This window comes from Phaenicophaeus curvirostris, chromosome 1 (genome assembly GCF_032191515.1).
Source record: "Phaenicophaeus curvirostris isolate KB17595 chromosome 1, BPBGC_Pcur_1.0, whole genome shotgun sequence".
Classification (NCBI taxonomy): domain Eukaryota; kingdom Metazoa; phylum Chordata; class Aves; order Cuculiformes; family Cuculidae; genus Phaenicophaeus; species Phaenicophaeus curvirostris.
Window position 1 is genome coordinate 13707596 of NC_091392.1, and position 26147 is coordinate 13733742.

At 36.8% G+C, this 26147-nt stretch overlaps 1 protein-coding gene across 2 annotated transcripts in view; it reads right to left on the reverse strand.

Annotated features, from left to right (window-relative positions):
* ORC5 (origin recognition complex subunit 5) overlaps window positions 1-25739 on the reverse strand; it is a 68431-nt gene extending 42692 nt beyond the window's left edge. Inside the window, exons 1-11 of one of the 2 annotated variants that reach the window (XR_011339525.1) lie at window positions 24859-25739; window positions 23290-23382; window positions 19923-20117; window positions 16255-16329; window positions 12925-13036; window positions 12446-12576; window positions 8743-8791; window positions 8093-8183; window positions 5242-5294; window positions 3288-3400; window positions 901-948 (exon numbers count right to left, since the gene is read on the reverse strand). Coding sequence is in view for 1 of the 2 variants with exons in the window: in XM_069881741.1 (XP_069737842.1) it covers window positions 901-948; window positions 3288-3400; window positions 5242-5294; window positions 8093-8183; window positions 8743-8791; window positions 12446-12576; window positions 12925-13036; window positions 16255-16329; window positions 19923-20117; window positions 23290-23382; window positions 24859-24969 (1071 nt within the window). In the remaining variant the exon portion in view is untranslated. The remainder of the gene's footprint in view (window positions 1-900; window positions 949-3287; window positions 3401-5241; window positions 5295-8092; window positions 8184-8742; window positions 8792-12445; window positions 12577-12924; window positions 13037-16254; window positions 16330-19922; window positions 20118-23289; window positions 23383-24858) is intronic. The other variant, XM_069881741.1, reaches the window with a different exon arrangement.
* Window positions 25740-26147: the final 408 nt, after the last annotated feature.

The window sequence follows — 26147 nt, forward strand, 5'->3', positions numbered from 1 at the left end:
ATTTAAAATCATTAAAAGGTTAATTAATTTCTGATGGAATCCTAAACAACAGCCAGCAGTGCAAAGTTTCCAAGTCTCAACACACAAACTTCAGCTCTTATACCACACTGGGAAGTAGAGAGACCTGGCTTTCTAAACTACAAATTACCTATTACTGTAAGATCTTTGAGAAAGTTCTGATATTTGGCTCTTCCATGTACAATGCCCTTTAACAAGCTTCATTAAGCACATTTTGTTATATGCAAAAATATGGCTTTAGGATGCAAATTTATGCTACACTTAAATTTTAATGAAATAAAAATATGTATCATATAGTAATTTACAGCACACAAAACAAATGCACTGTTATTTATGTAATTCTGTTCTTTCTACAGTACACAAGGAGGCAAAAAAATACAAAAGCAACAGTACAGCAGAAAGAAAATATTTGTTGACAATATTTGTTGATGATCAGAGGGCTGGGGCACCTCCTGTACGGGCTGAGAGAGTAGGGGCTGTTCAGTCTGGAGAAGAGAAGGCTCCAAGAAGACCTTATAACAGCCTTCCAGTACCTGAAGGTACAAAAAAGCTGCGAAATGACTTTTAACAAGGGCATGTAGTGATACGATGAGGGGGAATGGCTTTAAATTGGAGGGGGGAAGATTTAGATTAGACATTACCAAGAAATTCTTCACAATGAGGGTGGTGAGGCATTGGAACAGGTTGCCCAGGGAAGCTGTGGCTGCCCCATCCCTGGAAGCGTTCAAGGCCAGGCTGGATGGGGCCTTGGGCAGCTTGGTGTTGTGGGAGGTGTTCCTGCACATGGCAGAAGAGTTGGAACTAGATGGGTTTTAAGGTCCCTTCCAACCCAAACCATTCTATGATCCTATGAAGATCCACTTAGAAAGATAAAATATATACCTTTTCATGTTTCTTTATAGAGTTGGTCTTTCTTATCTTCCCATGATGCTGTAAACGGAGAAAATCAAATATTATATGAAAATTATTTTATGCTCCTTCTACAGTGAAGACAGAATTGAAACAGGTAAATAATTGTGCACTACATATAATAGTACATTAGTCTAGGTCTGCTTCTTTACTGCATCTCCAGTATTGGCCTGTGATGCTACTAGCAATCCTTCCTACTAGAAGCCCTAAAATTACATTTGCCTTACTTTCTTTCTCCATTGTGTCCCAAGTGGTGCAAAAAACCAAAAACCAACACACTGATATTTTTTGGTGACATGCATAATTATTTTTCTGATCTAATCAAGGACTGATGAGAAGAGGCGTAAAAATTGGGTTTTATTATGGCTTCATGCAGTTATCCTCCTCTTGCTCTCAATCATCTAATGAAAAAGACAGATATTTCATTTCTCTGTCTTTCCAGAGAAGTTTAAGTCACGGCCACTTCATTTTAAAATGTATCCGTGCATAAAATCCATCTGAATTTTCATCTTTTATCTGCTTTTTTTTTATAGCTTTAAAGTAGCCTTTAGAAACACATGACTATCCAAAGAGAACATCAAGTGTCCTTAGATCTCAGCTGAAAATGTGAGGGCAAGACAAGGAAATAAATATAGAAAACAAGATGTTACAAATGGATGAATGAAAAAAAAAATAAAACGAAGAAAGACACGAAGGAAGACATGTAAATGATGTAAAATTTGTGAGAAGGTACAAGTATATTATTCCTTAAACACAGTTAAGTGCTGTTTCTCAAAGTATCACCCGATTAATTTTTCCACAACCTTGAGAGATCTATTTTATTAATATGTACACCTTATAATCATGCTCAATGAATCAGGCAAAAAATATCTCCAACGAAAGAATTAATTTTTTTATTTTAATGTTTAAAACTTTGTACTTGGTATTTGTGGAACTCAATACTCAGCCATGTCAAGATAATCTTCGCAACTGTGGCTTTTCTTGATTGACTTCTGAAGAGCTTAATTTTAGCCAGGCCTTTAAGTTCTTTTAAATAATTTGCCAGACTAAAACAAGCTAGTTCATTCAATTAATACATATCACATGCTTAGAGACAACAAAGTAATCTTTTTATCATGCCTCTGAAAGGAACACTGCTGTGATAACAGAGACCTGCTGGAGGGGGAACTGATCAAGCCAGTGGTTACATGGCCATGGTAGCGATGGATCTCAACATTCATGCATTTTAAAGGTTATGCTGGGATCTCCACGCACTGTATTTAAGTTATACCAAAACTATTTCAAACAAGTGAGCAGGTGCACTATTTCTGTGCAAGTACAAAGAAACATTAATTTCAGAGCTAACTTTCAGCTAGCTTTTAATCCTGTTTTCTACTAAAATGAAGATTTCATAGAGATTCCTCTTCTTCATTTTTAAGATAATTGTTCAAAACCAACTTGTTATTTTTCACTTAATTTATCACAACGCTCTTGAATTTTCACAGAACTAACACCAGCTCTGCCACTTATTACTTCGTGGCCTTCCCAGGCTGTCAGCATTCCAGGCTGCCACAAACTTTGTCTTTAGCTGTAGTAAAGGCGAGCATCTATACCAGTGGTGCAGGTTAGCAGATCAATGACAATCTTGTTGCCTGCATATCTTTACTGTTGGTAAAATGCATTGAAAGCAGAATTGCTGCATCACTCCTCCATTATCTATTTTCCTGTCTACATTTTGTCACCCCAAAACCAACACAATGAGGCAGGCTTGAGGAGCATTAAGATTCTGGGTAAGAAAGAAAGCAGCTACAAACTATGGCAGCGCCCAATTCAAAAAGGAAAAAAAAAATCAACATGTACACAGCAAGAACTTGCAGAAAGTGAGGCTTTGCCCTTGATTTGGTAGTGAGGATTAACACATTCATCCTAAAACATGCATTGCCATGACTTAAACATGTGTCGACTAACGGAACCATATCTTCTGCAGAAGCAATTGTTTGTAGGTTTCTGTTTCAGAAGCTTAAAATTGTGTAAGTAAGTTAAAAATGCACTATGTTATTTACCTCATCAAAGGCTAACTACTGCAGGCTCTCCAATAAAATCTTCACAAAATGAGGCTACGTCAGCCTACAAAAGTGAAGCACAATGCTTGTGCTATAAGTGTTACACATGTTTTGACGTGAAGTTGAGTTTATTAGACGTTATTAATAACTAAGTGATTATTACCAATTACAATACGTGATCTATAGAATACCTTCTGATCAAATCAAATGAGCCATACACTGTAAGAGAGCTCAAAATGAATGGTTAAAGAGCTTTAAACTAGGAAATTCAGTATGTGTGAATTCAGGAAGAAACACAAAGAAAATAAATTTCTTTACCTTAAGAAAGAACCTCTTATCTGTCCTAGCAGGATTGTAGGAGGCAAGGTAAGCAGCTATTAGAAGAAACTTGGAGTAATAAGGAAGTTCCACGTGTGTATGTGCAGAAAGTCCTATGAAGTAAACAAACAGTTTATGAGTCACCAAACTCCACTTCTAACATCCACAAACTTCAAATTAGACTGGTTTGCATTCTTCTTTTCCTTGTGTCCTGCTCTATTCCTGTCACTAAATGAGCATGGCTACAGATATAAGATCAATGAAGGGCCAAGGAATGGCACGAAGCTAAACAAACTAACATTCTGAACTCCTACAGACTCATGTCAGAAACGGTATTTGAAGCACTGGAGATCTATAAAACACTAAGGTGTGATCTCCCTAGAAAAAAAATAAGAAAAAAATTCCAGGCTACTTTCATTGAAAGTAATTTTTCTGGCAACCAGGGCAGATGAAGAGATGTATTTAAATACAATGGCAAAGCTCTCCTCTAAGACTCAACCTTCAGGCTGCACCAGACTGTACCAGACACGTCAGCCAGGAACAGGGCTTGCATGGTAGAGAAGCGGTGCTGCACTTCTAAGAAATGGTTTAGCATCTCACAATTTTTAGCCACTCTTATTTCCTACAGAAAATGTTTCCAAAATTTTAAACTCAATGCAGTTGACCTAGCCTGCTACATGTAAATACATTACAATTCAAGTCTCACACATTAAAACGGACAAAAACTACCATCTACTCACTATTTTTCTTCCCTCTTTTTACTTTCACATTGCATTTTTTCCTCTCACATTCCCCTGCTCTCATCACCATAGCTACTTCTGTTACATATTTTAGCATATGAATAGGATGATCAAACCACCTTACTTCATCAGTTGTCTAAATCTCTCTCTCTTGTGCCTTCTTTGCTAAGAAGTTTTCACTTCAACAATTTCTTGTTCTGGGAAGTACCCATACCCTTATGCTTTAATACACAATTATCAGCAAATAAACATCAAGGAATTAAACATGTTTAAAAGTTGAGATTCAGAACCCTGAGTGTGATGAGAAGCATCCTAGATGCTAGTAATAATTTCCTCTCACATAGGCTCAAAAGGACATTACAAAATTTCATATCCAATCAAGATACTATTTTTGTATTGTGTATTAATCACAACATGCAACACCAAATAAACTTTTCCCTATAGACAATTTAATTTAATACAGAAATATAATTTCTGCTCCATTCTTCTGGTCTGCCAGTATTGCGTGATGCACTGAACTATTTGCTTAATTACATCAACCATAAAATCTATTACCTACTATCTAAAGAATAATTCAAAAGCATTCCCAAAGTAAGAACTCGTCAAAAGATCACAACTGACTGACATCACCACGAAAATGTTTTAGTGTTCATTCCTAACTTGCAAAGAAGGCTGACATATTTAATGAGATTTGACTTTCAAATCTGTTTGAAGTACAAAATCGAAAAAGCTGTATTCCTCTCCAAGGAAAGAATAGAAAGAATTCTTGCAATTGTAATTACTTTTCTAAGAAATAAGGACATAAGACATTTGTTTAGGATGTGCTAACCCAGTGTAACACACCAAGTATAATATTCCCATCTACTCCCTCACACAATTCTGCCAGTTTGCACAGACATAGGTTTGATCTTCAGGAGTCACTCCATCCCTCATCCATTGTCACATTAGAAATACTGATTCAAAGGAATCTGCTTTTACCCACAAAGGACCTTAGGGAAGGTTACTACCAGAATCTATGTGCAGCAAAAAAACAGTAACAGTTCTTTAACTCTTCAGTTCAGTAACACCTTCTCAAATAATCATTACCCTGAACTGTAATTTAATGTTAGTAGGTACTCTTGTCTATACAATTTCATTCACATGTTATCAGATAACAACAACCAAGTCAATCTGAACAGTACACATTTCACATTACAAGCCTCTATATCCAATACCTTTCAACTGCCCAGGTTCTCCATTGTCGTGCTGCAAACGCTCCCATTGTGAGCTAAAAGACAGAGAATGCAAATATATTAAGTCAAAGTATTTGTTAGCTTTTTAGAGAAAACTACACACTTGGTATATGCATATTTTAATTTTATGATACTGGCTAGGATACAGGTAGTAAGAGAATAATAGAAAATACCTAGTCTTTCTATCTTGCACATAAGTTTCAATGAGGGTCAGACTATGTGTATTTGAAAAAAATGCAGAAAGTAATGTTATACTAAGGTATAAAACAGAGTACAAGCTAATTGTAAAATATTAATTTCTTTTCAACCAAAAAAACACCAGTAAGCAACTATCAACAGTGTTTTAAGTTTCAAGAACAATGCAGAATTCAATAAAAACACTGACAGTTTTGATGGGTTTTATCCACTGTTTACACTAGTGAGAACAATATTATAATTATAATGTAATGTTGAAGACTACATTAAAAAAACCCAAACCATTATTCATTCTTTACTGAAAAATGCTAAGGATATCAAGATGAAACATTTTTTCAGTGAAAAACATCTGCAAGTGGTTTGGTGTTTTCCTAAATAACAGCAAAAAAAAAAAAATCTCTTTAAAACTTCCCATAAGGAATGTCATTGTTAGAAATGTGTGCTGGTCTTGCTGGGGTAATTTTCTCCATAGTAGCTAGTACAAGGTTAAGTTCTGGATTTGTGCTGGAACCATTACTGATAACAGAGGAATGTTTTTCTTAGTGCTGAACAGTGCTTACCCAGATTTGAGGCGTTTTCTGCCTCTTGCACTGACCCCCCAGCAAGTGGGCTGCAGGTGCATGAGAAGCTGGGAGGGGACACAGCCAAGACAGCTGACCCCAACTGACCAAAGGGATATTCCACACCATATAATGTCATGCTCAGCATACAAAGCTGGGGGAAGAAGGAGGAGGGACATTCGGAGTTATGATGTTTTGTTTTCACAAGTAACCATTACAAGTGATGGATCCCTGCTTTCCAGTAGATGGCTGAACACCTGCCTGCCAATGGGACGTAGTGAAGTAATTCCTTATTTCGCTTTGCTTGTGCACGTAGCTTTTGCATTACCTATTAAACTTTCTCTAACTTAACCCACAAGTTTTTCCTCCCTTTTACTGTTCTAATTCTCTCCCGGCACCCTGCTGCAGGTGGGGGTGAGAAAACAGCTGTGAGGGGCTTAGTTGCCAGCTGGGGTTAAACAGCAATGAAGTGTCTTGATTTTAGAGGGGATAAACCACAAGATTTCCTAAAGCACTAGTGAGTGTATTTTTATAAAGACCTTTATGAACAGGGTTTATCAGCTACAAACCATAAAACTTATGAAAAGCTTAATGAGAGCTGACATAATAATCAAATTGTAATGAATGATCAACCAAATTATCAATGAGCAAATTTTTAATCTTATGTCGATTTTACAGGTAGGAAAAAAAGTTCCATTTTCATCTCAGTTCAGGCAGCACAAGGGCTGATAGCAAATTTCCATTGGTCTAATTCGCAACGTGAAGAAAAGGCTAGGGTAATTACAGTCCCGTGGCCAGGAAAATTGATGTGATCGTTGTAATTCATCAAGCATTTAGCTGTTACACAAAACTAAATCCTAGAACTATCACGCAGAAAACTGAAATCTATAATTAAAAACATAATACAGCTCAAATATATAACCAAAGAAAAATATAAAGAGAAAACTAGTTATTTGGAAAAAATTAATAATCTATTATTGTATATCATAACCTTATATTACACCTTAAATAGAGTAGGAAATTACACAGTGCAAAAAGTCAGGAATGATCATAAATAAGACGGTGTAATGAAGATCAATATTGAGTACAAATACATATTTGAGGCGAACAGAATAATGCCTCATTGTACATTGAAGTCTGGCTTATATGGAGTAAAATCAATTCTCTTTTTGAAAGAACCATCACTTTTACAAAACATTTAGCAAAGGCTTCTACTCCACACCCAGGTTAAGTTACCAGAATACTCTATGGCCTCAACGGCTTTGAAAGGAAAAATGATTACGTTTGTACTAAGATAAACAAATCAAACATTACCAAATTATCTCTCTTTACATGGTGTAATATCAGAATCACCAATCTTAAAGACAGAGAAGACATTATATCTGACCCAACAGCTACCATTAAAAAAATGAACAGCACCATCTTTTTCTAGCAGTCTAGCAAATAAGGAATCTAAAACCATATAAAGGAAACTCAGACCGTTAACAGGACGCCAGCTATTAATGCTGTCAAAAATGGTAATTCAGTATGAGGAAAATGCAGCTCTTCAACAAAAAAACCCAAGTAGTCAGAAAGCACAGTATGCATACAAACCTAGCTCCAGTAAACAAAGGTAAGACAAAGGTAAGCAATACAGATGTTCAAAATCTTTAACATCTCAGAAGAATTTTGAGGTTTGAAGACAACTTCGGTAGAGTGAGGATCTGCAAGTCAACTCTACAAGTGTTATCAACTGTGCCTGTATATACTGATAATGGATTCCCATGCCTGGTAGTTACAAAAGTGACAGAAAATGCATCTACCCGCATGACCATCTGCGAAAAACAGAAGACAACCTGCTGCTGCCGCTTTACTTATTTAATATATACTACAAATACCGTTTTGTTTCTAAATTTACACCTGAGATACCCTATTACTGGCATTATATGGCAAGAAAGAAACACAGTGGGAAGAGAAAAAAGAGTCTATCTAGCAAAAAAGAAACACTAGCCATGAAACGTAATTGAGAGAGCAAATAAAATCTGGAGAGGAAGTTAAAAACAGCAACATGAACAAAGAAACCCTTGCCACCAAATTACCTTGATATTTCCCGAAGATAAACAGTCTGCATTGCCTTCTTCAAATGAGGTTCAATATTTTTCCAGAGTTTGTGGGTGTCACGTTCATTTGCTGCACCAAGCCAGAATAAATTCTGTGAAACGTTTAACTCACAAAACACTAAAACTGTATCTCTAGCACCGAAATAGGCACAGGCATGACATAAGTCTAACACCATGACCCTCAAATACTGTACTAGGATGATGCTCCAACATTGTCCATCTCCAAGCACATACTACCACACAGGACTCTCTATCTGTTTTATTTCCAGATACTCTGGTACATTTTGGCAGAACCTTTGCTCTCATATTCCCCTCTTAGCCTTGACAGCAAGAAACAACTTCTCCCATTACTTTGCAGAAGTCCTGGTGCTTGAATGAGGAAAGATTTATAGGGGAGAAACAAGTTTTCACAGTACTTCCATCTCATTACCACAAAATACCACAAATAAATGTCATCTACTGCCTCTGCTACAAATGCTGCCTACTGGGTGCAACTGGAATAAGCAATACTATTGTGATTGGAGAAACTATCACAACACAATAAGGATCAAAGCAAAGTCCTCCACAAAATCCACAAGACAAAACCTGCACTCTCAAGGCACCTGGTCAAATTAAATACAGAAGCTTACCTTCTCCTCTGACCACCGGTTCACAGTATTTAGAAAAATTGAGTACTGCCTACAAAAAGTAAAAGGTATAACATATTAAAAAGGTACTATATATTTGATCTAGCTACAGAATATAAGAAGCAATATCATTCATTTACTCTGCAAAACAGTCAGGAATTATGCTGCTTGCATCCAAATATCATACTGCAAAGCATCAGAACATTTCAGCAGATTAAAATACAAAGAAGTAATGTAACTTAGTTTTGATCTTATCAAGATCTATTTACTGTTCTCAGGGGTCCCATTTTTAAAAAAAATAACATAGTAATTAAACATGCAATAAAAATGTTTTCACGTGTTTCTTTTACTCCCTTACTGTTCAGATAAAACTTTCCATTCCTGGAACAGTTCATCATGCTCAAAAGTTGGCCACAGATACATACACACATAAGCAGAAATCATTTTTAAAAACATAAACAAACAAAACCTTGCTAACACATTCCATATTCAAACACACTTCTTTTGCCTTAGGTAAGACTGAGATTTTTGACAAGGTTGCAATGTTGGTTTTTTTTTAATGCTTAAATCAATATCACACAGAACTTTGTCAAAGAACAATCCTCACATTTCATTCTCCTTTTGTCACACTGCACCTTATTAAATCTATATGCTAGTATACAGAAGTCAATGCAATAACTTCCATATATATCTAATGTAATTCCAGGATGTATTATTAATAATAATGCACAATATCATGCACATTTAGAGTCTATATTAGACACTTCAAGCTTAGCACTTGTTGTTCATTTTCATGTTCCTCAGCAGCCTGACTCTTGGGTACAAACATGAGCATGACATACTTTTACAGTCATGTTCTCTAGCCACACAGCAGTATCTACCCACAATGGGGCAGTGCAGATAGATTTGCTTCTGTGCTGCCAGCTCCTCTGCTTCCATTTCTGTAACAATCCCTACAGAGCATTTGCAACCACTCTTCAGTCAGCACAGAGATAAAGAATGGTCATGACCCAATCTGGGCAGTCCAGAGGTCAACAGGGTAAGACCCAGCGTCTCCCCATACAATGTACGAGTTCAGTGCCTACTGAGCTAAATGAAGGCAAACCAATGCCAAATGACTAATTTTAAAAAGAATTTATTTGTACATGCAATATCAGGAATAAGATAGGCATTGGCTTGCTAAATCTGTAGTAAAGGAAAAGAAAGAAAAAGAGAAAGGGAGGAAAAGGGAGAAAAAGAAGTGCAAGAAGGACACCACCTGGGCTCCAATGCTGTTTTTCTCCCAGGATGGCAGGACATCACCTGACCCTTCTTACAAGTGTTATTTATAGATTGAGGTCCCTCCCAGAGGTGAGGGATTCCTTGCAGACTTGTGCAGTGCTCCCACTGGAGGGTTCTGGAACAGAGTTGGGGGAATCTTAAGGGGGGCTCTGGTGTCCAGGGTATAGTTCTGCCCTCACTCCCTGTACCAACAGGACTGCAGCTTGATCGCTCTGGGCAGCAAGTACAGCTGGGCTGATTGCAAGATAAAGTCAAGACACTGCCTCTTTGCCAGTCTCAACAACCACAAAAGAAATGATTAAAGGCAAACCATTTTGAGTAGCAAAAATCAACCTTTGACAAGCACTGGCTGTTTTTCTCACTCAGCAATACTTAAATCCAGCTGGATGGTTTTAACTTATGTGAACTAACTCAAATCACCTTCTTCAGCTGTTTCTGTAGCTTGTTGTATGGGACTTCACACAGCAACCTTCCACCTTAGATGCTTTCTTACATTGCAACAGGACCCATCAGTGAACAGGACATATGCTGCTTCACATTTTCTGGCAGTTTATTATACAGTGGGGCCTCTTCAGCATGCATCACCTTCTCCTCTAGAGATATTCCCAAAATTCCTGGGTGACTACGGTTTCCAGCTCAAGTCCACTGGGTGATCGGTGAGACACACGTACTCCTCATAGCATCAGCTGCATGATGTGTAAAGAAAACCCTTCCTTTGAACATCCAGCCCAGCAATGGAAGTCAGGGTGCTGAGAAGAGCTGTGCTTCAGTACCAACCACTTCTGAAGCAGTTCAAAATCTTTCATATGCTGCCAATACCTCTTTTTCAGTTGAGTATAGTATCCTTTGTATCCCAGACCCCAAAATCCTAGTGGTCAACCTCAAATTTCCTCAGTGCTTTCTACAATAGGCTCCCAGTAGTGTCATCTTCCCCAGCTGTGCCGCAGAGCACTTTTACATTTTGTCCTGCCCAAACTGGTCCAAGAGAGCCATCTCCTGCTTAAAGGCTTGTCAATGCTCAGGGCCCCACTGAAAACTACTCTTAAGTCTCCACTCTCCATTAGACTTTTGCACTGGCTATATGGAACTACTGAAGTGTGAGTGGGTCTTGGTGATCACTGCTTGCCTCTCCAGTTGACCAATCAGCTTATGTATGGGAATTAGAGAGGATGTTGAGGCTCTGGAGCGAGTCCAGAGAAGAGCAACAAAGCTGGTGAAGGGGCTGGAGAACAGGCCTTATGAGGAACGGCTGAGAGAGCTGGGGTTGTTTAGCCTGGAGAAGAGGAGGCTGAGGGGAGACCTCATTGCTCTCTACAACTACCTGAAAGGAGGTTGTGGAGAGGAGGGTACTGGCCTCTTCTCCCAAGTGACAAGGGGACAGGACAAGAGCTCCGCCAGGGGAGGTTTAGACTGGACATTAGGAAAAAATTCTTCACAGAAAGGGTCATTGGGCACTGGAACAGGCTGCCCAGGGAGGTGGTTGAGTCACCTTCCCTGGAGGTGTTTAAGGCACGGGTGGACGAGGTGCTAAGGGGCATGGTTTAGTGTTTGATAGGAATGGTTGGACTCGATGATCCGGTGGGTCTCTTCCAACCTGGTTATTCTATGATTCTATGAATGCAGCCACTAGTGCATCACTGTGGTAGCAATCAGTGCCTGCTGTTCTTCAACCCGCAGCAACTCCACAGCAGAAGGGTCCTCCAAGAAACCAGACCAGGTAGACAGCTCTTTAAGTTCCTCCATCTCCAAGGGCACTATGCATTAAGTCCACCAGTACCCTTCTGGGTCCTTGAAATACACTTCTCCTGAGGCAAGTCCATGCCAAGGATGCCTGGGGCCAGTCACAATGGGTGGCTTTTGCCACATGTTACCAAATACCCCATCGGCCAGCCTAGGTCCTCTGATACTAAGGAACAGCTTGAGCTGAAAAATCAGAAGTTCTAGGCTGAACCACACGTAAGGATCTCACCAGTGCAGCTTTTGTTGCCTCTGACCACAAAACCAAGTAGCAATGGAAACCCTTCACAGTCACCAAAATGACTGCAACCTTTGATCTAGATTTTTAGACACACTGCATTTTGACACATTCTTAAGAGGGTAGATTTAGACTAGATTTAAGGAAGACACTTTTTATGATGAAAAACTGGAACAGGTTACCCAGAGAGGTGGTGGATGCCCCATCCCTAGAAACATCCAAGGTAAGGCTGGATGGGGCTCTGAGCAACCTGACCTTGTTGAAGGTGTTTCTGCTCACAGCAGGGTGGTTGGACTACATGACCTTTCAAGGTCCCTTCCAATCCAAACCATTCTACATTTTTATGATTTTCCCTTTGTACACGTTCAACAATACATTTACATTTTTCAGAGCTCATTTAGCAAAAAAACCCTCAAAACAAACCAATAATTCTAAAGAAGCTCATCTCACCAGATGCTGAAGTTCTTTCAGGTCCCTACAGACCATGTAGAAGACACCAAGCAGAATATTGATATATGCAGCATAGAAATCTGCAGAATATTCTGGGGGACGATTCTGAGACAAGATCTTCTGCAGGTGTGCTGTTTAAACAAAAATAAGTTTTGCTTATTTAAAGCTAACATAATAAACTGATCATATTCTGCAAGTTAAGTGAAAAAAAAACCTATAATAGTAAAAAAGCCAAATCTAACCCAATTAAAAGAACCAGCAAATATAATGGAACCAAAATGTTACTTTGAGATGTTCTGGCAAGTGGAAAAAGACAAGTCTTTTGGAGGTTGCGTTAATACAGACTCTTATATTTCAATAGCTATTACACATTCCAGATTCTGTAAAAAGCACACTGATAAACATGGAAAAAAACATTTAGAAGTTGTTTAACAAACTATTATTCTATACCCAAAAAGCAGATTAAAGAATTAGTTTACCTATGCTGTAATCAGGAAAATATAAGGTGAGTGGCTCGAAGCATCCAGTAATTGGACGGAACAGTTCCCACACTATTTCAGTCAGCAAGACAACCGTCACATTTTTGTCAGTCTACACAGGGAAGAAAAAAAAAAAAAAAAAGAGACAGATAGGCAGAGAAAGAAAAAAGTAACGCTGCATGTTACATTATCAATGAGAAATATTATCTTCATTACTTTTCTCTTCCACAAAAATAATCAAATTTACAGTTTAATACAAATTACTAGCATAGTAATAAAGCTTCAGCTAGCTCATACATTTGCAGGTTTTCATAATTACCTGAGATTTCTTTGCATCTTTGCCATTTCACTGACATTCATTGTGGGGTGATAAAGATCTCGTAGTAGACAATACAAAATAGATACCACCCCTTACTCACAAATTTAAGACAGCATTTTACTTTGGTAACTAAATCCAGACTTCCAAAACAAACAGGCAGAGTTAAAAAGTGCAAGAAAACTCAATGCTTTCTGAAACCAAGCTATCTGGTACTTTATTTTAAAGGCAAGCTTGACTTTAAAAATAAATGACATCCCAAAAGATGGGAAAAACAGTGGTGGTTAATTGGAATGTACTGGAAATTATGGGACCTTGGCATGACATAGATGGTAAAGTGTAATGGGTGGGTATCATCCTGGTTTTGGTTGGCATACAGTTCATTTTCTTTCCAGTAGCTGGTATAGTGCTGTGGTTTGGATTTAGTATGAGAATATTGTTGATAAAAACACTATTGTTTTAGTTGTTGCTAAGTATTGCCTACACTAACCAGGGACTTTACAGCTTCTTACAGCCAGTGAGAAGCTGGCAAGAGGCACAGCCAGGACAGCTGCCCCAAACTGGCCAAAGGGATATTCCATACCATATGATGTCACGCTCAGCACATACTGCCAAGAGTTGGCCAAGAGGTGCTGTGGTTCAGGAATTAGCTGAGCATCAGTCAGCAGCTGGGCTGTGCATCATTTAGTTTGTATATTCTATCACTATTCTATTCTTTTCTTTTTTTTTTTTTCCTATCTAACTGACTTTATGTCAACTCATAAGTTTTACCTTCCACCTCACCTGCCCCAATTCTTTCCTCTATCCCACCTGGGGAGAGCAAGCCAACCACTGTGTGGTTGTTTTAGCTACCTGCCAGGTTAAGCCACAACATACAATATTAACTGTGTACTCTACCAACTGTTTTAGTAGTTATCAACAGTGGCTGTGTGTAGTAACATTCTTTTTATTCAGGTTTTTATGGACAATATACTTCCCTTCAGTCTGCTGTTTTGGTCAATAAACACTTCAATAGACACTTCCTATTAAAAAAAAATATTCCTTATTTTTATGACTCTTCAATTTACTGGCTTTTTAGTACAAAGCCAAGCATCTGTGAAGGTGATGCATCATCCTTTTTGCAAAGTTTTAGCAACCACACTAAAAGTTATGCATAACAAATGATGGTTTTAAATATGGTTCTTCAAGAAAGACATTTCAAAACTATCAAAGCACCTCAAGAAAACAAAAGGAAGTAACTTGATTGAATCGACAATGTTTAATATGAGCTGTGAATTACTTGAAAGAAAAGTTTAAATGCTGTTCCCCTTCTCTGAAATTCAGGGAGAATCTTTTATTTACTCTTCCCACTTCTTGCCAAAGTGGCATTGAACTACATCCTTTGTTTCTTCCGCTTCTATGAAACTTTTTTTTTTCTTGTAATGAGAGAACATACTTCTGTAAATTTCTTTCAATTGTGTTCTTCTCCTGGATTTCCTACCATTTTAGCTGAGAGAAGTACTAAGGTATTTTCAAGTTCAGTTCCTGACAGACCTTCCAATATGAAAAAAACTTGAGCACTTTCCACTATAATCCTCACAGAAATCAAGCATCCTATGACCCATTCTTCACCAACAATCCCACAGTTCCATGGAACCTTTCACCACTAATGAAGTTTCTTGCCTCCTTTCACTCCAGGAAAGGAAGCGACACAGCAGATTTGCTCCTACCTTCCCCTGCAACTTCAGCTGCACAACAGTTTTATAAAGCTGCAGTCCAGAATCCAGAATTCAGACATCCGGAATCTCACCACCCAGGAAAGCTGACAAACTTACTTGAAGGTTACTTTTGAATTGCAGGGTGTTTCTCTAGCTTGGCCTATGCTTTTTTGGTCCCTGAACAGCAATCACAAGCCTAAGTTTTTCCTCCTTTCTCTCTGCCAGACAGATTGCTTCTGCTTCAGGGGCAGCAGAATCCAGAACACGGGCAGAACAGACAAAAAGCCAGAAAATGCAGCAGCTGCCAGGATTAAGAACACAGCTGTGAATCAGTCTTCATTCAGCAGAGAAATCAATGCCACCAGAAGATTAAGAGTACCACACAAAAGTCTTGAGATAACAAGTATAATTTCAGCTATTTAGATGTTCAGACATTTCAAAGCACCATCATCATCTCCTGGTTTTGTCTTCAGTTTCTTTTCAGAGAATGCACCGTTTTTCCTCACTCCAAGGCATAAGCTTTGATACTTCAGAAGTGGGAGAGGGAACGATACAGCAGTTTACTCCAATCAGAAACATACTGTGGCACAGTTCCAGTAGAAGTGTAAAAAGTCTGCCATCATAAAGCACATTCACAGCTGCTGAGTGGTTCAGCTTCAGCCACAATTAAATAGCAGGTGGTCTACTGACCATCCTCAAGCAAGCCACAGTGCAATGTTGTGAAGTTTCACGTGGGACAAACTTGAGGAAGACAAATGTTTCCCAAGTTGCAAATTCACCCTTCGATGCTGAATTCACCCAACGTGGTTGAGCTCTCTTAATCAGAAGCTGACTCAGAAGACCAAACTCCAAAAGGGGGTTTGTTTATTTATTTGTATCGAGGCAACAGATGCCATGCCACAGGTTCACTTTCTAGATTACAGTCTGCCTGAGATTTTTTTTCTGCAATTATTACAACACTTCAAATGAAGAGTAGGAATTTTCACATTCTCCTTAGAAACAAAAATATTCTAGATAAGACAGCTATGAATGTGACATCACTTTCCAAAGAATTTAAAATAGACCACATATTGTAAAAGAAGATATTAACAAACAGAATTATTTTTTGAAAAACCAAGAGTCTGCCACTGTTAAAATTCTGGTTTGGTTTCTAGTTTTGAACACTGTCAGTTGCTTATTTGGGGGACGAGACTAATTTTGCAATTTTTCTCATCTAAAGAATCACTTATTTGATCTGTGGGCCTATATGGACAAATAACATATTCAGTTACTTTCATTATATGGGGAAACACGTTAACTATTTTTCCACACACTTACCAACTCTTGAAGCCTAAGAAATGCTGGCAGGATGTTTGCTTCCATTTCCCTCAGCTGCTCTGCTCTATCCAATACCTTTCAACGAAACAATGATTGTGTTATACAAACAATTTCACCTTCCACTCCCACATGGACTTAAAATTAATTCTCAGCTGCCAGAAACTCATTTTGACAATGGCTCTTAGATAACAGAAACCACTTAATTATAAAGATCCCTTTAACAAGCAACATCAGAAAGATTATTGCTTCAGGTGTACTTTCAGGTATCCCGTGCAGCTCCGCCATCTAAAACCAGACACAATCCCTAAACAAGCCACATTCTCATGCCTTATGGCAGTAAGAATTAAAATATAGTACACCAGTCAAGAATATCACTGACAAAGTGATGATAACATTCGAGGTTTCAATGGTTGCTATTTTTGTCCAAAATTATGTATTAAAAAAACCTATGCATATTACTGCAGCACTATATCAATATGCTTACTGTACGAGAGCTATCTTCTCCCACTATGAAATTATTTTTAAAACTACCAGCTTTTCTATCTGAAAAAGTTAGCTAACGTCTGGAATTCACACAACTGAATTTGGACACAAATTTTTCTTTTCACCCTTTGAAGCCTGGAAATATACAGGATTTTACTGATTGCAAGCAAATCTGGCACAGCACTAACAAACACATGGCAGATGTGCAGATTAAACTACCTAAACAACTAACAGGTTTTGGAGCTTAGAGGAAAAAAAAGAGCATGAAAACAGGCACAGATAATCTTTGGCAAAAAAATTTCTATTCCCAGTACACTTAAAATCTTATCAGGAATAAAAGAATGAGAATAGAAACATTTCTTTAGTGTTTTATTTGCTACTTCCAATACAAATCTAAATTCTGAAGTTTATTACTTCTTTTGAATTACTGCTGTTGAAAGAGAAAATACAGGTCCCTAGAAAATTGTATTTTCCTATCCTTTTACATTTTTTTCCCCACACTGAAACATTAAGACATCTATCATATCTGTTGCCTACAGAGATATAAAGAATTTTATGTGGACAACCAAGAAACATTTTATGAAAACAGTATTTCAAAAAATCACACAGTACAGTAAGAAAACCTTAAAGAACAGTATCTCTGCAATAACAGCTCATGCTTCTTGGAATTTATTTAATACTATATACAACATATGATTTTATATAGACATCTACATTTGGTTTCTATAATATGCAGCTTCAGGAATAAAGCCTGCTTTACATTATTGACCAAATAGAGGCTACATATTTTTACTAATAAAATACCGCTTATTAAATCCAGTGACATGCAGCCTCTGAACACAGCGCTTTAAGGTCTTGACCCAAGTAGATCTTTTATTTAAGTGAGAAACAAACTAGTTTCCACTTACAGCAGAGAATATATACTCTCACCCTGGCTTGTGAAGTATGTCAAAAAAACAGCTCACCCACAGGCCTATATTCCTGTATTCCCACACGCCTTATTCTTTTGTTTTAATACAGATTAGTCACCCTTCAGCCTTTTGTCAAAAACTGTACATTTTAGAACTGTCTGCTGACTTTCACTAAAAACAGCAGCTTCTTACTTCTGTAAGGTGTTAAATATTGTAAATGTATGAATGACTACAAGTTGTATCAGTTTCAATTTTTCAAGTAGTTAGAACGAATTAATTCATTTTTTCACAAGTAATCACAAGCATTCAGCACCTATGCTTGGGTTAAGAGAAACATTTAGAATTCTTTGCTTGAAAGTAAACATTTATCTTAATTTGCTCTGAGGTAATTGGGCTGAAATATTACATTATTTACTACTGAAATGAAAAAGAATAAATTAGCATTGACAGTTTGTTACTAGCATATACGCTGGTCTTCCATCAGTCTCAATTTAAACCACTCTACAATAAATCCAAACGACACAGGCTAATATACATGAATTGATTTCCCCCATTCCTGTCTGTTCCCATGCAGAACAGAACTAAAATACTAACTTAATTCCTCTGATTCAGCAACTATTTACGTGATACAATTGAACCTTTCTAGGTATTTAATGGTTTGCTTTCTATAACCATTGTTCAAGAACTTTCTAATTTTCTGAGCTATACTAATTTGCAAGCAACACATGAAGCATTCTTTACTGATGTAGAAAAGTTTTGTAATTCAAATATTAATCTGAAAGTAAAATTTTACTATTAAAAATATTTTCTGAAATACCCTAATGGTTATTTTAGTGCTAAATTTTGTTCTTACAAAACTGTTGAAAGATGCCAATACTGCTTTTGTGAAGATAAATTCAAATGAATTATCAATGTATAACTTCTTATCTATTTTAAGTACCAGTACATTTTTCCTCATTCAGTTTTTAATAAGTATGTCACATTTATTAACCTCATGAGCAGTAGGAAATCAAGGTAGTACTGTTTCCCCTCAATATAATACAAAGTTATTTAACTCGGTGGTTAGGTATTTTTAAGTGGAAATAAAACTTATTTAACTACAACCTGTGAAACACAATGAAGAATGTTCAGTGTAATTATGAACTTCATTTTTAACTGCAAAAAACCAAAGCAGTAAGCCTGCTGACTGCAGTGAGAAACACAGAGAGTGATTACTCAGGGTCATTAAGCTTTCCATCTTGAACCAATTCCATGTTTTCTTAAATAATCCATCTAACCTTTTTTAAAAAACACAATGCCTACTACTGGGCTTAAATTTCAGTCTACAATACACATAGACAGTCACACATCACCAATACTATGGCGTTTGTACTCTTAAAATAAAAGATTTTGTTAAAATAACTGAGAACTGGTAAAAAGTAGTTTAAAGGAGTCTATATCCTTTCTTCAGACCTCTTGTATGCCTGGAACTTCTTCCTATGTTCATCTCTTAAAATGGTATTACGGATGTCTACTCCTTTACGTACTTAAGATTATCACAGGGGAAAAAAACCCAAACCCTAGTGTTCTAGTACTAAATTGGTTCAATCACTTCTGTGATCTGAAGTCTTATATTTTCCCCATGAACTTCATGTTTGCTCCATGTGAGTATACAATCAGATTTTTCACTGCAGCAATTTTTTCCATCTTGATTTTAAAGCCTCAGTTCTTGTGTCTGAGCACAACAGGTGAAGATAAAAGCTGAAGCTGTAACACCACAACAGCACTTTTACAGAGGAAGTTATGCATTTCAGTTCCTTAATACAACTTCCAACTTTAATCTTAGACAATAAATTCTTGTCATTCGCATGCTCCATAATTCACTTCTGCCCTGCTTCCCACTTTTGCTTTCTCATTTGTGAAGCTGTCTTTACAAGGAAACAGATAAGCTAGACTTACTAATTGTAAAACAAATACAAGCTCCCTATATTTAAAGATTTGGTAATAATATTACAGACCTAATTTAACTATGCAGTATAATTTATGTTTGCTTTAGTTATGTAGTTTTTGTGTATAAAGAGTTCTAAAACCAGGAAAAACACAGAACCTTAGCTAAAGCCAGTACAGCAATGGAAAGAATCTGAACAGTATCAACAGATTCTGAACTAGGTCCACAGGGAAATTTTGTTAAAACTGATCTACAATGAACACATTTCACATACAAATTATTGATAACAAACACTCACAAAACTCTTAATCAAAATGAAACTAGAACACTAAAATTAAATTACTTACTATGTATACTGTTTGATCTTGAAGCTTTTTATTTGCAACGGCTTGTTTAAACAGACGTACAAAGTCATTGAAATTATCACAAGGCACATGAGAAGTCTGCTGGGTCTCAGAACAGCTCTGCAACTGCATGAGAATTTCTTCTAAAAGAAGTCGTGGAGTAAAGTATTCCACACAGTTCACAAACACATGAGGAAGCTTAAGAGTATTAAAAGAAAAAAAAAAAAAAAACACAACTTTATTTGGCTTTTCCATTGCAAACTTTCCAAAATCAGTTTTCTTTTCCAGATGAGACAATAGAGGAAACCACATCCTGCCAACTGAATAGTGCATAAACAAAACAAAAAACTTGCCAAAAAAAATGATTATTTATGTATCTATTCAAAATACTATATACCACAAAGTGAAGAGAGATCTGATGAATCCTCATGACACATACACTCTATCTTCCAACTATTTTTAAAAATTGTGAGCAGTACACAGAAAGAAAATTAAATAGCACTTAGATCAAAGAAAAGCTAGACAATTTTAACATAGTACAATATCATAAAATGGTCCATTAAAAATTACAGTGTCTGCATAACATGAACTTCTCAAAGTTATATTAAAAATAAAGTAATGTAGGTGCAAAATCCCCAGAATTACTCTGAGTGCTTTTGGCATTCAACGCATACAAATGATAGAGCTTAAGTTTCTATATCAGACATCCATAATCAGCCTGTTTGTGCAGAAGATTTTTAGAAAACTGCATCTTTTCAGACTAAAGAGAACATAAAAAAAACAGAGTACGAGATACATTTTATGGCATACTCCTAAGTACCTGCGAGTCTTTTCCAATCTAGTGATTCTGTGATCAAGTAATACTGAAAAGTTAGTCACTTGTCTATAAATAAAAGATACTATAGAGTACAAAATCATACCAGTATGCAAACCCACATAAGGCAAAAAAGGCAATTTTCTAGCCACTTTATTTTTAAGAAAGAGATTATTTGCATAGCTCCATACTCTTCTGGTAAGGCATACGCTCTCCTTTACACTGAACATTAAAACCTCTGGAAAACATTAGTCATACACATTACTTGCAAAACTGAACTTCTAATACAGGAATGCATGCATGCATAACAAACAGGAAAAAAAAAATCAAATTACTTCATTCCAGTCTTTCTATTTAAAATACAATATATGGCATATGATTCAGCAGATGTGGGAAAGTGTGGGCATACACTGGCAATCCACTCAAGCAGTGTGTAATGAAAAGCTTTCTTATGATTTTGAACAGTATTGAAAGAAAACGCTCTCTAAAAGCACGTATTCAAAGCACTGCACCTCTATAGCAGAGGGAAAACTGGGTGCCTCAGATGTGATTCACAACACCATATTATGTAGGAAAGATCTACATCTGGCAATAGGAAGTTCTGGAGAAAGAGTTGCTGCTCAAATCTTATTCCTTTTCAGGGTCTGGCCACATCTTTGGGTATGTTGCACAATGTTAGGAGCACCGCACAGAAGTCTACTGCATGGAAGAGCATTATGGCCACTGTCTTACACCTTTCTCCCTCTGCATAACTTTTACTGAAAGGGACAAGATCACTGTGTTTTGTATAAAATCCAGTCCTGCAGATATGTGGTAAATGCACTCTAGACATGCTTGAATTATCAGGGCTATGAGAACACACAAGTGGAAATTTATTGGTTTAGGCATGAAGTACCCACATGCCATTAGATTTAAATTTCAAGTACGTAACTGATAAAACCCTAGGCACTAACAGGTCTACTGTAGTAGTTAATAGTCTTCTGCCAGCACTGATCAGAGAGGGGCTGCAACGGATTTAAGGCCGTATTCCTTGACATCTTTCTTCAAGGAAACTATTTTTGTAAGAAACACAGATTTAGCCACAAAGACCTATTACATCCTGAGAAAGCTCCTACTTCAGGATAGTAACATATAGCAACTCTAGTATTAATCATCAAGTATAGAAACTCACCTGCCCGTGGACAGCAATAAAGTACGTTTTTTCCTTAACAGCTAAGAGGAAGAGTTTGTAGTCCCAGCTTCCTCAGAATGTAAGACTACAATGAATTCTCAGTAGCTTCCACTTCAAGTATTGCAACACTATCTGTCCTATCAGTTGTACCTGACCTACCTCTTACTCATTCCTACACTTTTTTCTAAGAACAGGAATCCAAACAAAGTTTATGTTAGATGGTGAAGCCAAAAAAGAGCATGCAACTCTCTTTTTAATGCTAACTTTTCCAAAACCAATACTCATACAGGAGGAAACTACAACAGAACTGGCATGGTAGTAAAACGCCTGGCAATGCCAAGCTTAGTAAACACAAACACACCCGGAGAATTAATTTTATTACATTAGAAACTATGAATGACATCCTGTTTCTTAGGGTTTTTTAATTTCTGATGCATGTCAAGCTGTGTTTGGAGGATCTAGAATAAGTCAGAGTGCACAAAATTGATATTTTCAAACAGGTTCTGGACATACAGTACTAAAAAGGGCTATTAGAGCCAATCCATTAAGCAAAACAATAATTTTTTATTGTTCCAGAATTCAATCAATTGTTCCTATGCAACACTGCTGCAAGCATCTAGAACTCATGCATTGTCTCTTTTTCAAAGCGAAAGAAAGATTTTCATGCTTCCTCAAAAGGGCTGATTGGAACTAATCAAATTTCCTGCAATGAATACAACATTCTCTCATAATCTGCAAAAAACCCCTTTTTGTATCAGGAAGAATGTGAGTTGCCTGGTATTTAGCCTGTAATTTCACCATTTCAGATTCATTTTTTTGGCAAACACGTATAGCCTGGATGTTTCCTTTGAGTGTTTATAACAGCTCTACGCTGACACTTAAATAGATCATATACATCCACTTGAATACAATTAAAATTAGTTTGTTAAGACATAACAAATAGAATTCCACAACTGCAAACTCTTCTCACTATTCTTCATGTACAAGTAAAATTCGTTTCAAGTAGAATTACAAGAAGATTCAAAAAAGTTATAGTGTAAGCAGCTCTCGGATTGAACTGAAAGCATCAGAAGGGTACTTACTTGTCAAGGGAGCTATTTCAGGTTAAATTCCTTTTAAAGACCTGAACAAAATTTGGGTCCTTTTTGCCTTTTCTTAGAAAAGTTACTATGATTTACATTATATCTCAGTAGGTACAACTCCATTTTATCCTAAGTGCACCAGTGAGAAGAGTGATGTGTTTATCACACAGGAAGTGGAGGAGGTGAATCAAGAAGGCAGAAATGGCTGAGGAAACAAGCCCTTTTGAGAAAGCAGAAGCTAGTTTGAAGAACCACCTGTTAGAAATAAATTCTAAATTCAATATCCTCTGTGAACATTCTTACCTTTAACGTGTTTAGAAGAGTCTGCATCACATAGGTCTTTCCACTAGATGTATGTCCATAGATAAAGATGGATGGAAAACTAAACTGCTGACGCTAGGGGAAAAAAGAAGTTGTTGCTGTTTCAATTCTTTTTCATTTGACAGAGAATGGATTTATCAATGAAGTTTCCCTCCAGAAGAAAAGTTATCTTTTAAACTGAGGCATTAGATATAAAATACGCCAACCAATGTGATTGAGATCTATGGTTCATCCCCACTGAAATGCTGGGAGTTTAAATCCCAAGAATCAAGAACCACAAAGTTACCAGTGAAACTGCTATAACATGAGAATACATTTTTCACGGAAAAACCAAACAACTAAACAACAAAAAATACACACCAAAAGATAAAAGCAGTGGGCTTTTAATTCAAATGAGTTAACTAACTCAAGCAAAACCTTGGCAAGCATAAATTACAAGTTTCTCATTGTCCTAACTTCTGCAAATACTACAAACTGGTTTTGTCTCCATAAGCATCAAACAGAAAGCAATTAAACGGTTAAATGGAGGACAGGGTAAAGGATTTCATACTTCTCTCAGAAAGCACTATTTGATATAATACCGCTGTTTACTTAATGGTACTGATACATACTTCATGGATTATTTTAAGATGCAAGTAAAATAATTAACTTGTTCTTTTTATTTCATTCTGAATAGGGTTGGGGTTTTTTTTATGGTTTTCTAAGAATCTTGTACCGTGATTTAAAAAATTAATACAGAAATAAATTGGACAAAAAACTTTATGAAGCAATGATATTCAACTAATCCAAGGATGAAGGTACTCTTGTGCAAGATATAACACGAATATTTAACACGAATTTAAGTATCTGTTCCTTTTAGAAGACTCGTTGCCACTATGCTTGTAATAAATACATAAAACTTAAATGCTGTAATTTGATGTAATTATTATTATCTACAACTAAAGGCAGGAGCAGAAACATATACTAATTTCCATTTTGTTAACTGAAAGTAAATGGATAGATCAACTGCTTTTAAGTTCACAGTTAACCTCCATTACTTTTTACCACAGCTTTTCCAAGTAGTAATAGAATCCATCAACAAGCCAGAGATTTCCAAATATTATGTCCCAAACCAGAACTACTAAGATTCAGACCAATTTCATACAATCAGAATTCAGGCATGCAGATATTACATAATACAGGTCAAAACCAAACAGAATTTCTACACTGCCACTGGAAAATAAAAAACAAAAACCAAAACAAACAAAAAAAACACCCCAGAACTTTAGACCAGGGCAGAAGTACTTAGGCAGAAAGGCACAAATAGCTGTGTGTTTGGGTCTCTCGAGCTGCAAAATAGTTTTCTACCTTCAAACTTACTAGAATCTATTTGCCAAACACTAATGTAAAAGATGGGTAACAAAACAAAAAACCACACCAACCAACCAACAAAAAGACAACCAAAGTAAGCATATAACAACATCACAAAAAAGCCCTTAAAATTTCTGCTATCCCCTCCAAGACAGCAAAACGTATTTGTTCTATTCAAACATACAATACAAAAAGCACTACCTCTCCAAATATCGACAGCAACATGGACACCTGGGATTCTCGACAAGGCACCAAACTTTCCAGCTGAAGCAGTGTAGCTGCTGGGTATGCTGGATGTTCAAGATTAGGCATTTTGATGTTCCTGTGGTTAGTCACCTCAATATGCAGGTCCCATTTGAGGTGCAGAGACAAGAAATAAAGTGATCTGGAAAATAAAATGTTTCCATTATCATCATTTGCTGCCATATAAGCAAAAGGAACAAAATGAACAGGAATTGACATAAACTCTAAATACAGACATTCTAGCTCAGGATAATGGTATAATTACAACAGCCTTAAGAAACTTCACCAAAATTGAAATTTACTATGTAAAGCATTATATAGACGTCGTCATGCCAGACTGAATCCAAAAAATCAAATTAAAAGGGAAAGGCATAGAGACTGTGAGCAAATCAATATAACAAAGACCCATCATAGTTTAGTTAACTGGAGACATACATACATAGTTATGGCTTTATCTGGTTTTATAAAAGTAGCAAGGGAATAAAACGAAGAAAGTAGATTAGTCGCAGATCATCACCTCCCTGGACAGCCAATAAACTAGGATTTACAAGTAATAGAGAAGAGCTAGGGCATAAGAAAAGATGAAAATGACAAAATAATGGCTCTTGACACATTACCAGAAATGTTTAACCCAGCTTAAAAGCAGCTGAGGCATATGAAGAAAATCTAGCTGATGATAAAGACTGGAAATACTCCTTAAAAACAGTAGGAACCCAAACCAACTAAATAAAGCTATAATATTAATTACAGTCTACCTTTTAGATCAGGACTAGTCAAGGAAGACTGAGAGTCTCGATTGTCCATACACTGGGAAGGCTGGATTTTAGTGACACAACACAGAAAAACACCTCAGTAAAAGATACTACTTTGTCTGCGGTTTCTAGAACTGCTGGAAAGATGGTAACACTAGCCTGTAGTGTTAACAGCAACATGCTGAGAGAGAACTGAAATATCCTCAGAAGCTGGATTCTGACTTTGTCAACTATAACATAACTTGACACTTAAAAAGAAAGTTTGGGAATTCAAGTTGCACAATAAAGGCATCTCATCCATAGACAGGACTGTATGTAAGCTATCAAAACAAAGATAATAAACAAAGCACTCCAAACACACTTAAATATAAATATTTACAGCCAAATGTTATGCTGAATATAAAAACAATGCCACATGAGAAAAGATTAGGTTAACAGGAGGAGATCAGAAATAGCACAGGGAACGGAAAACAAACTGTTCTGAGGAAAAAAAGC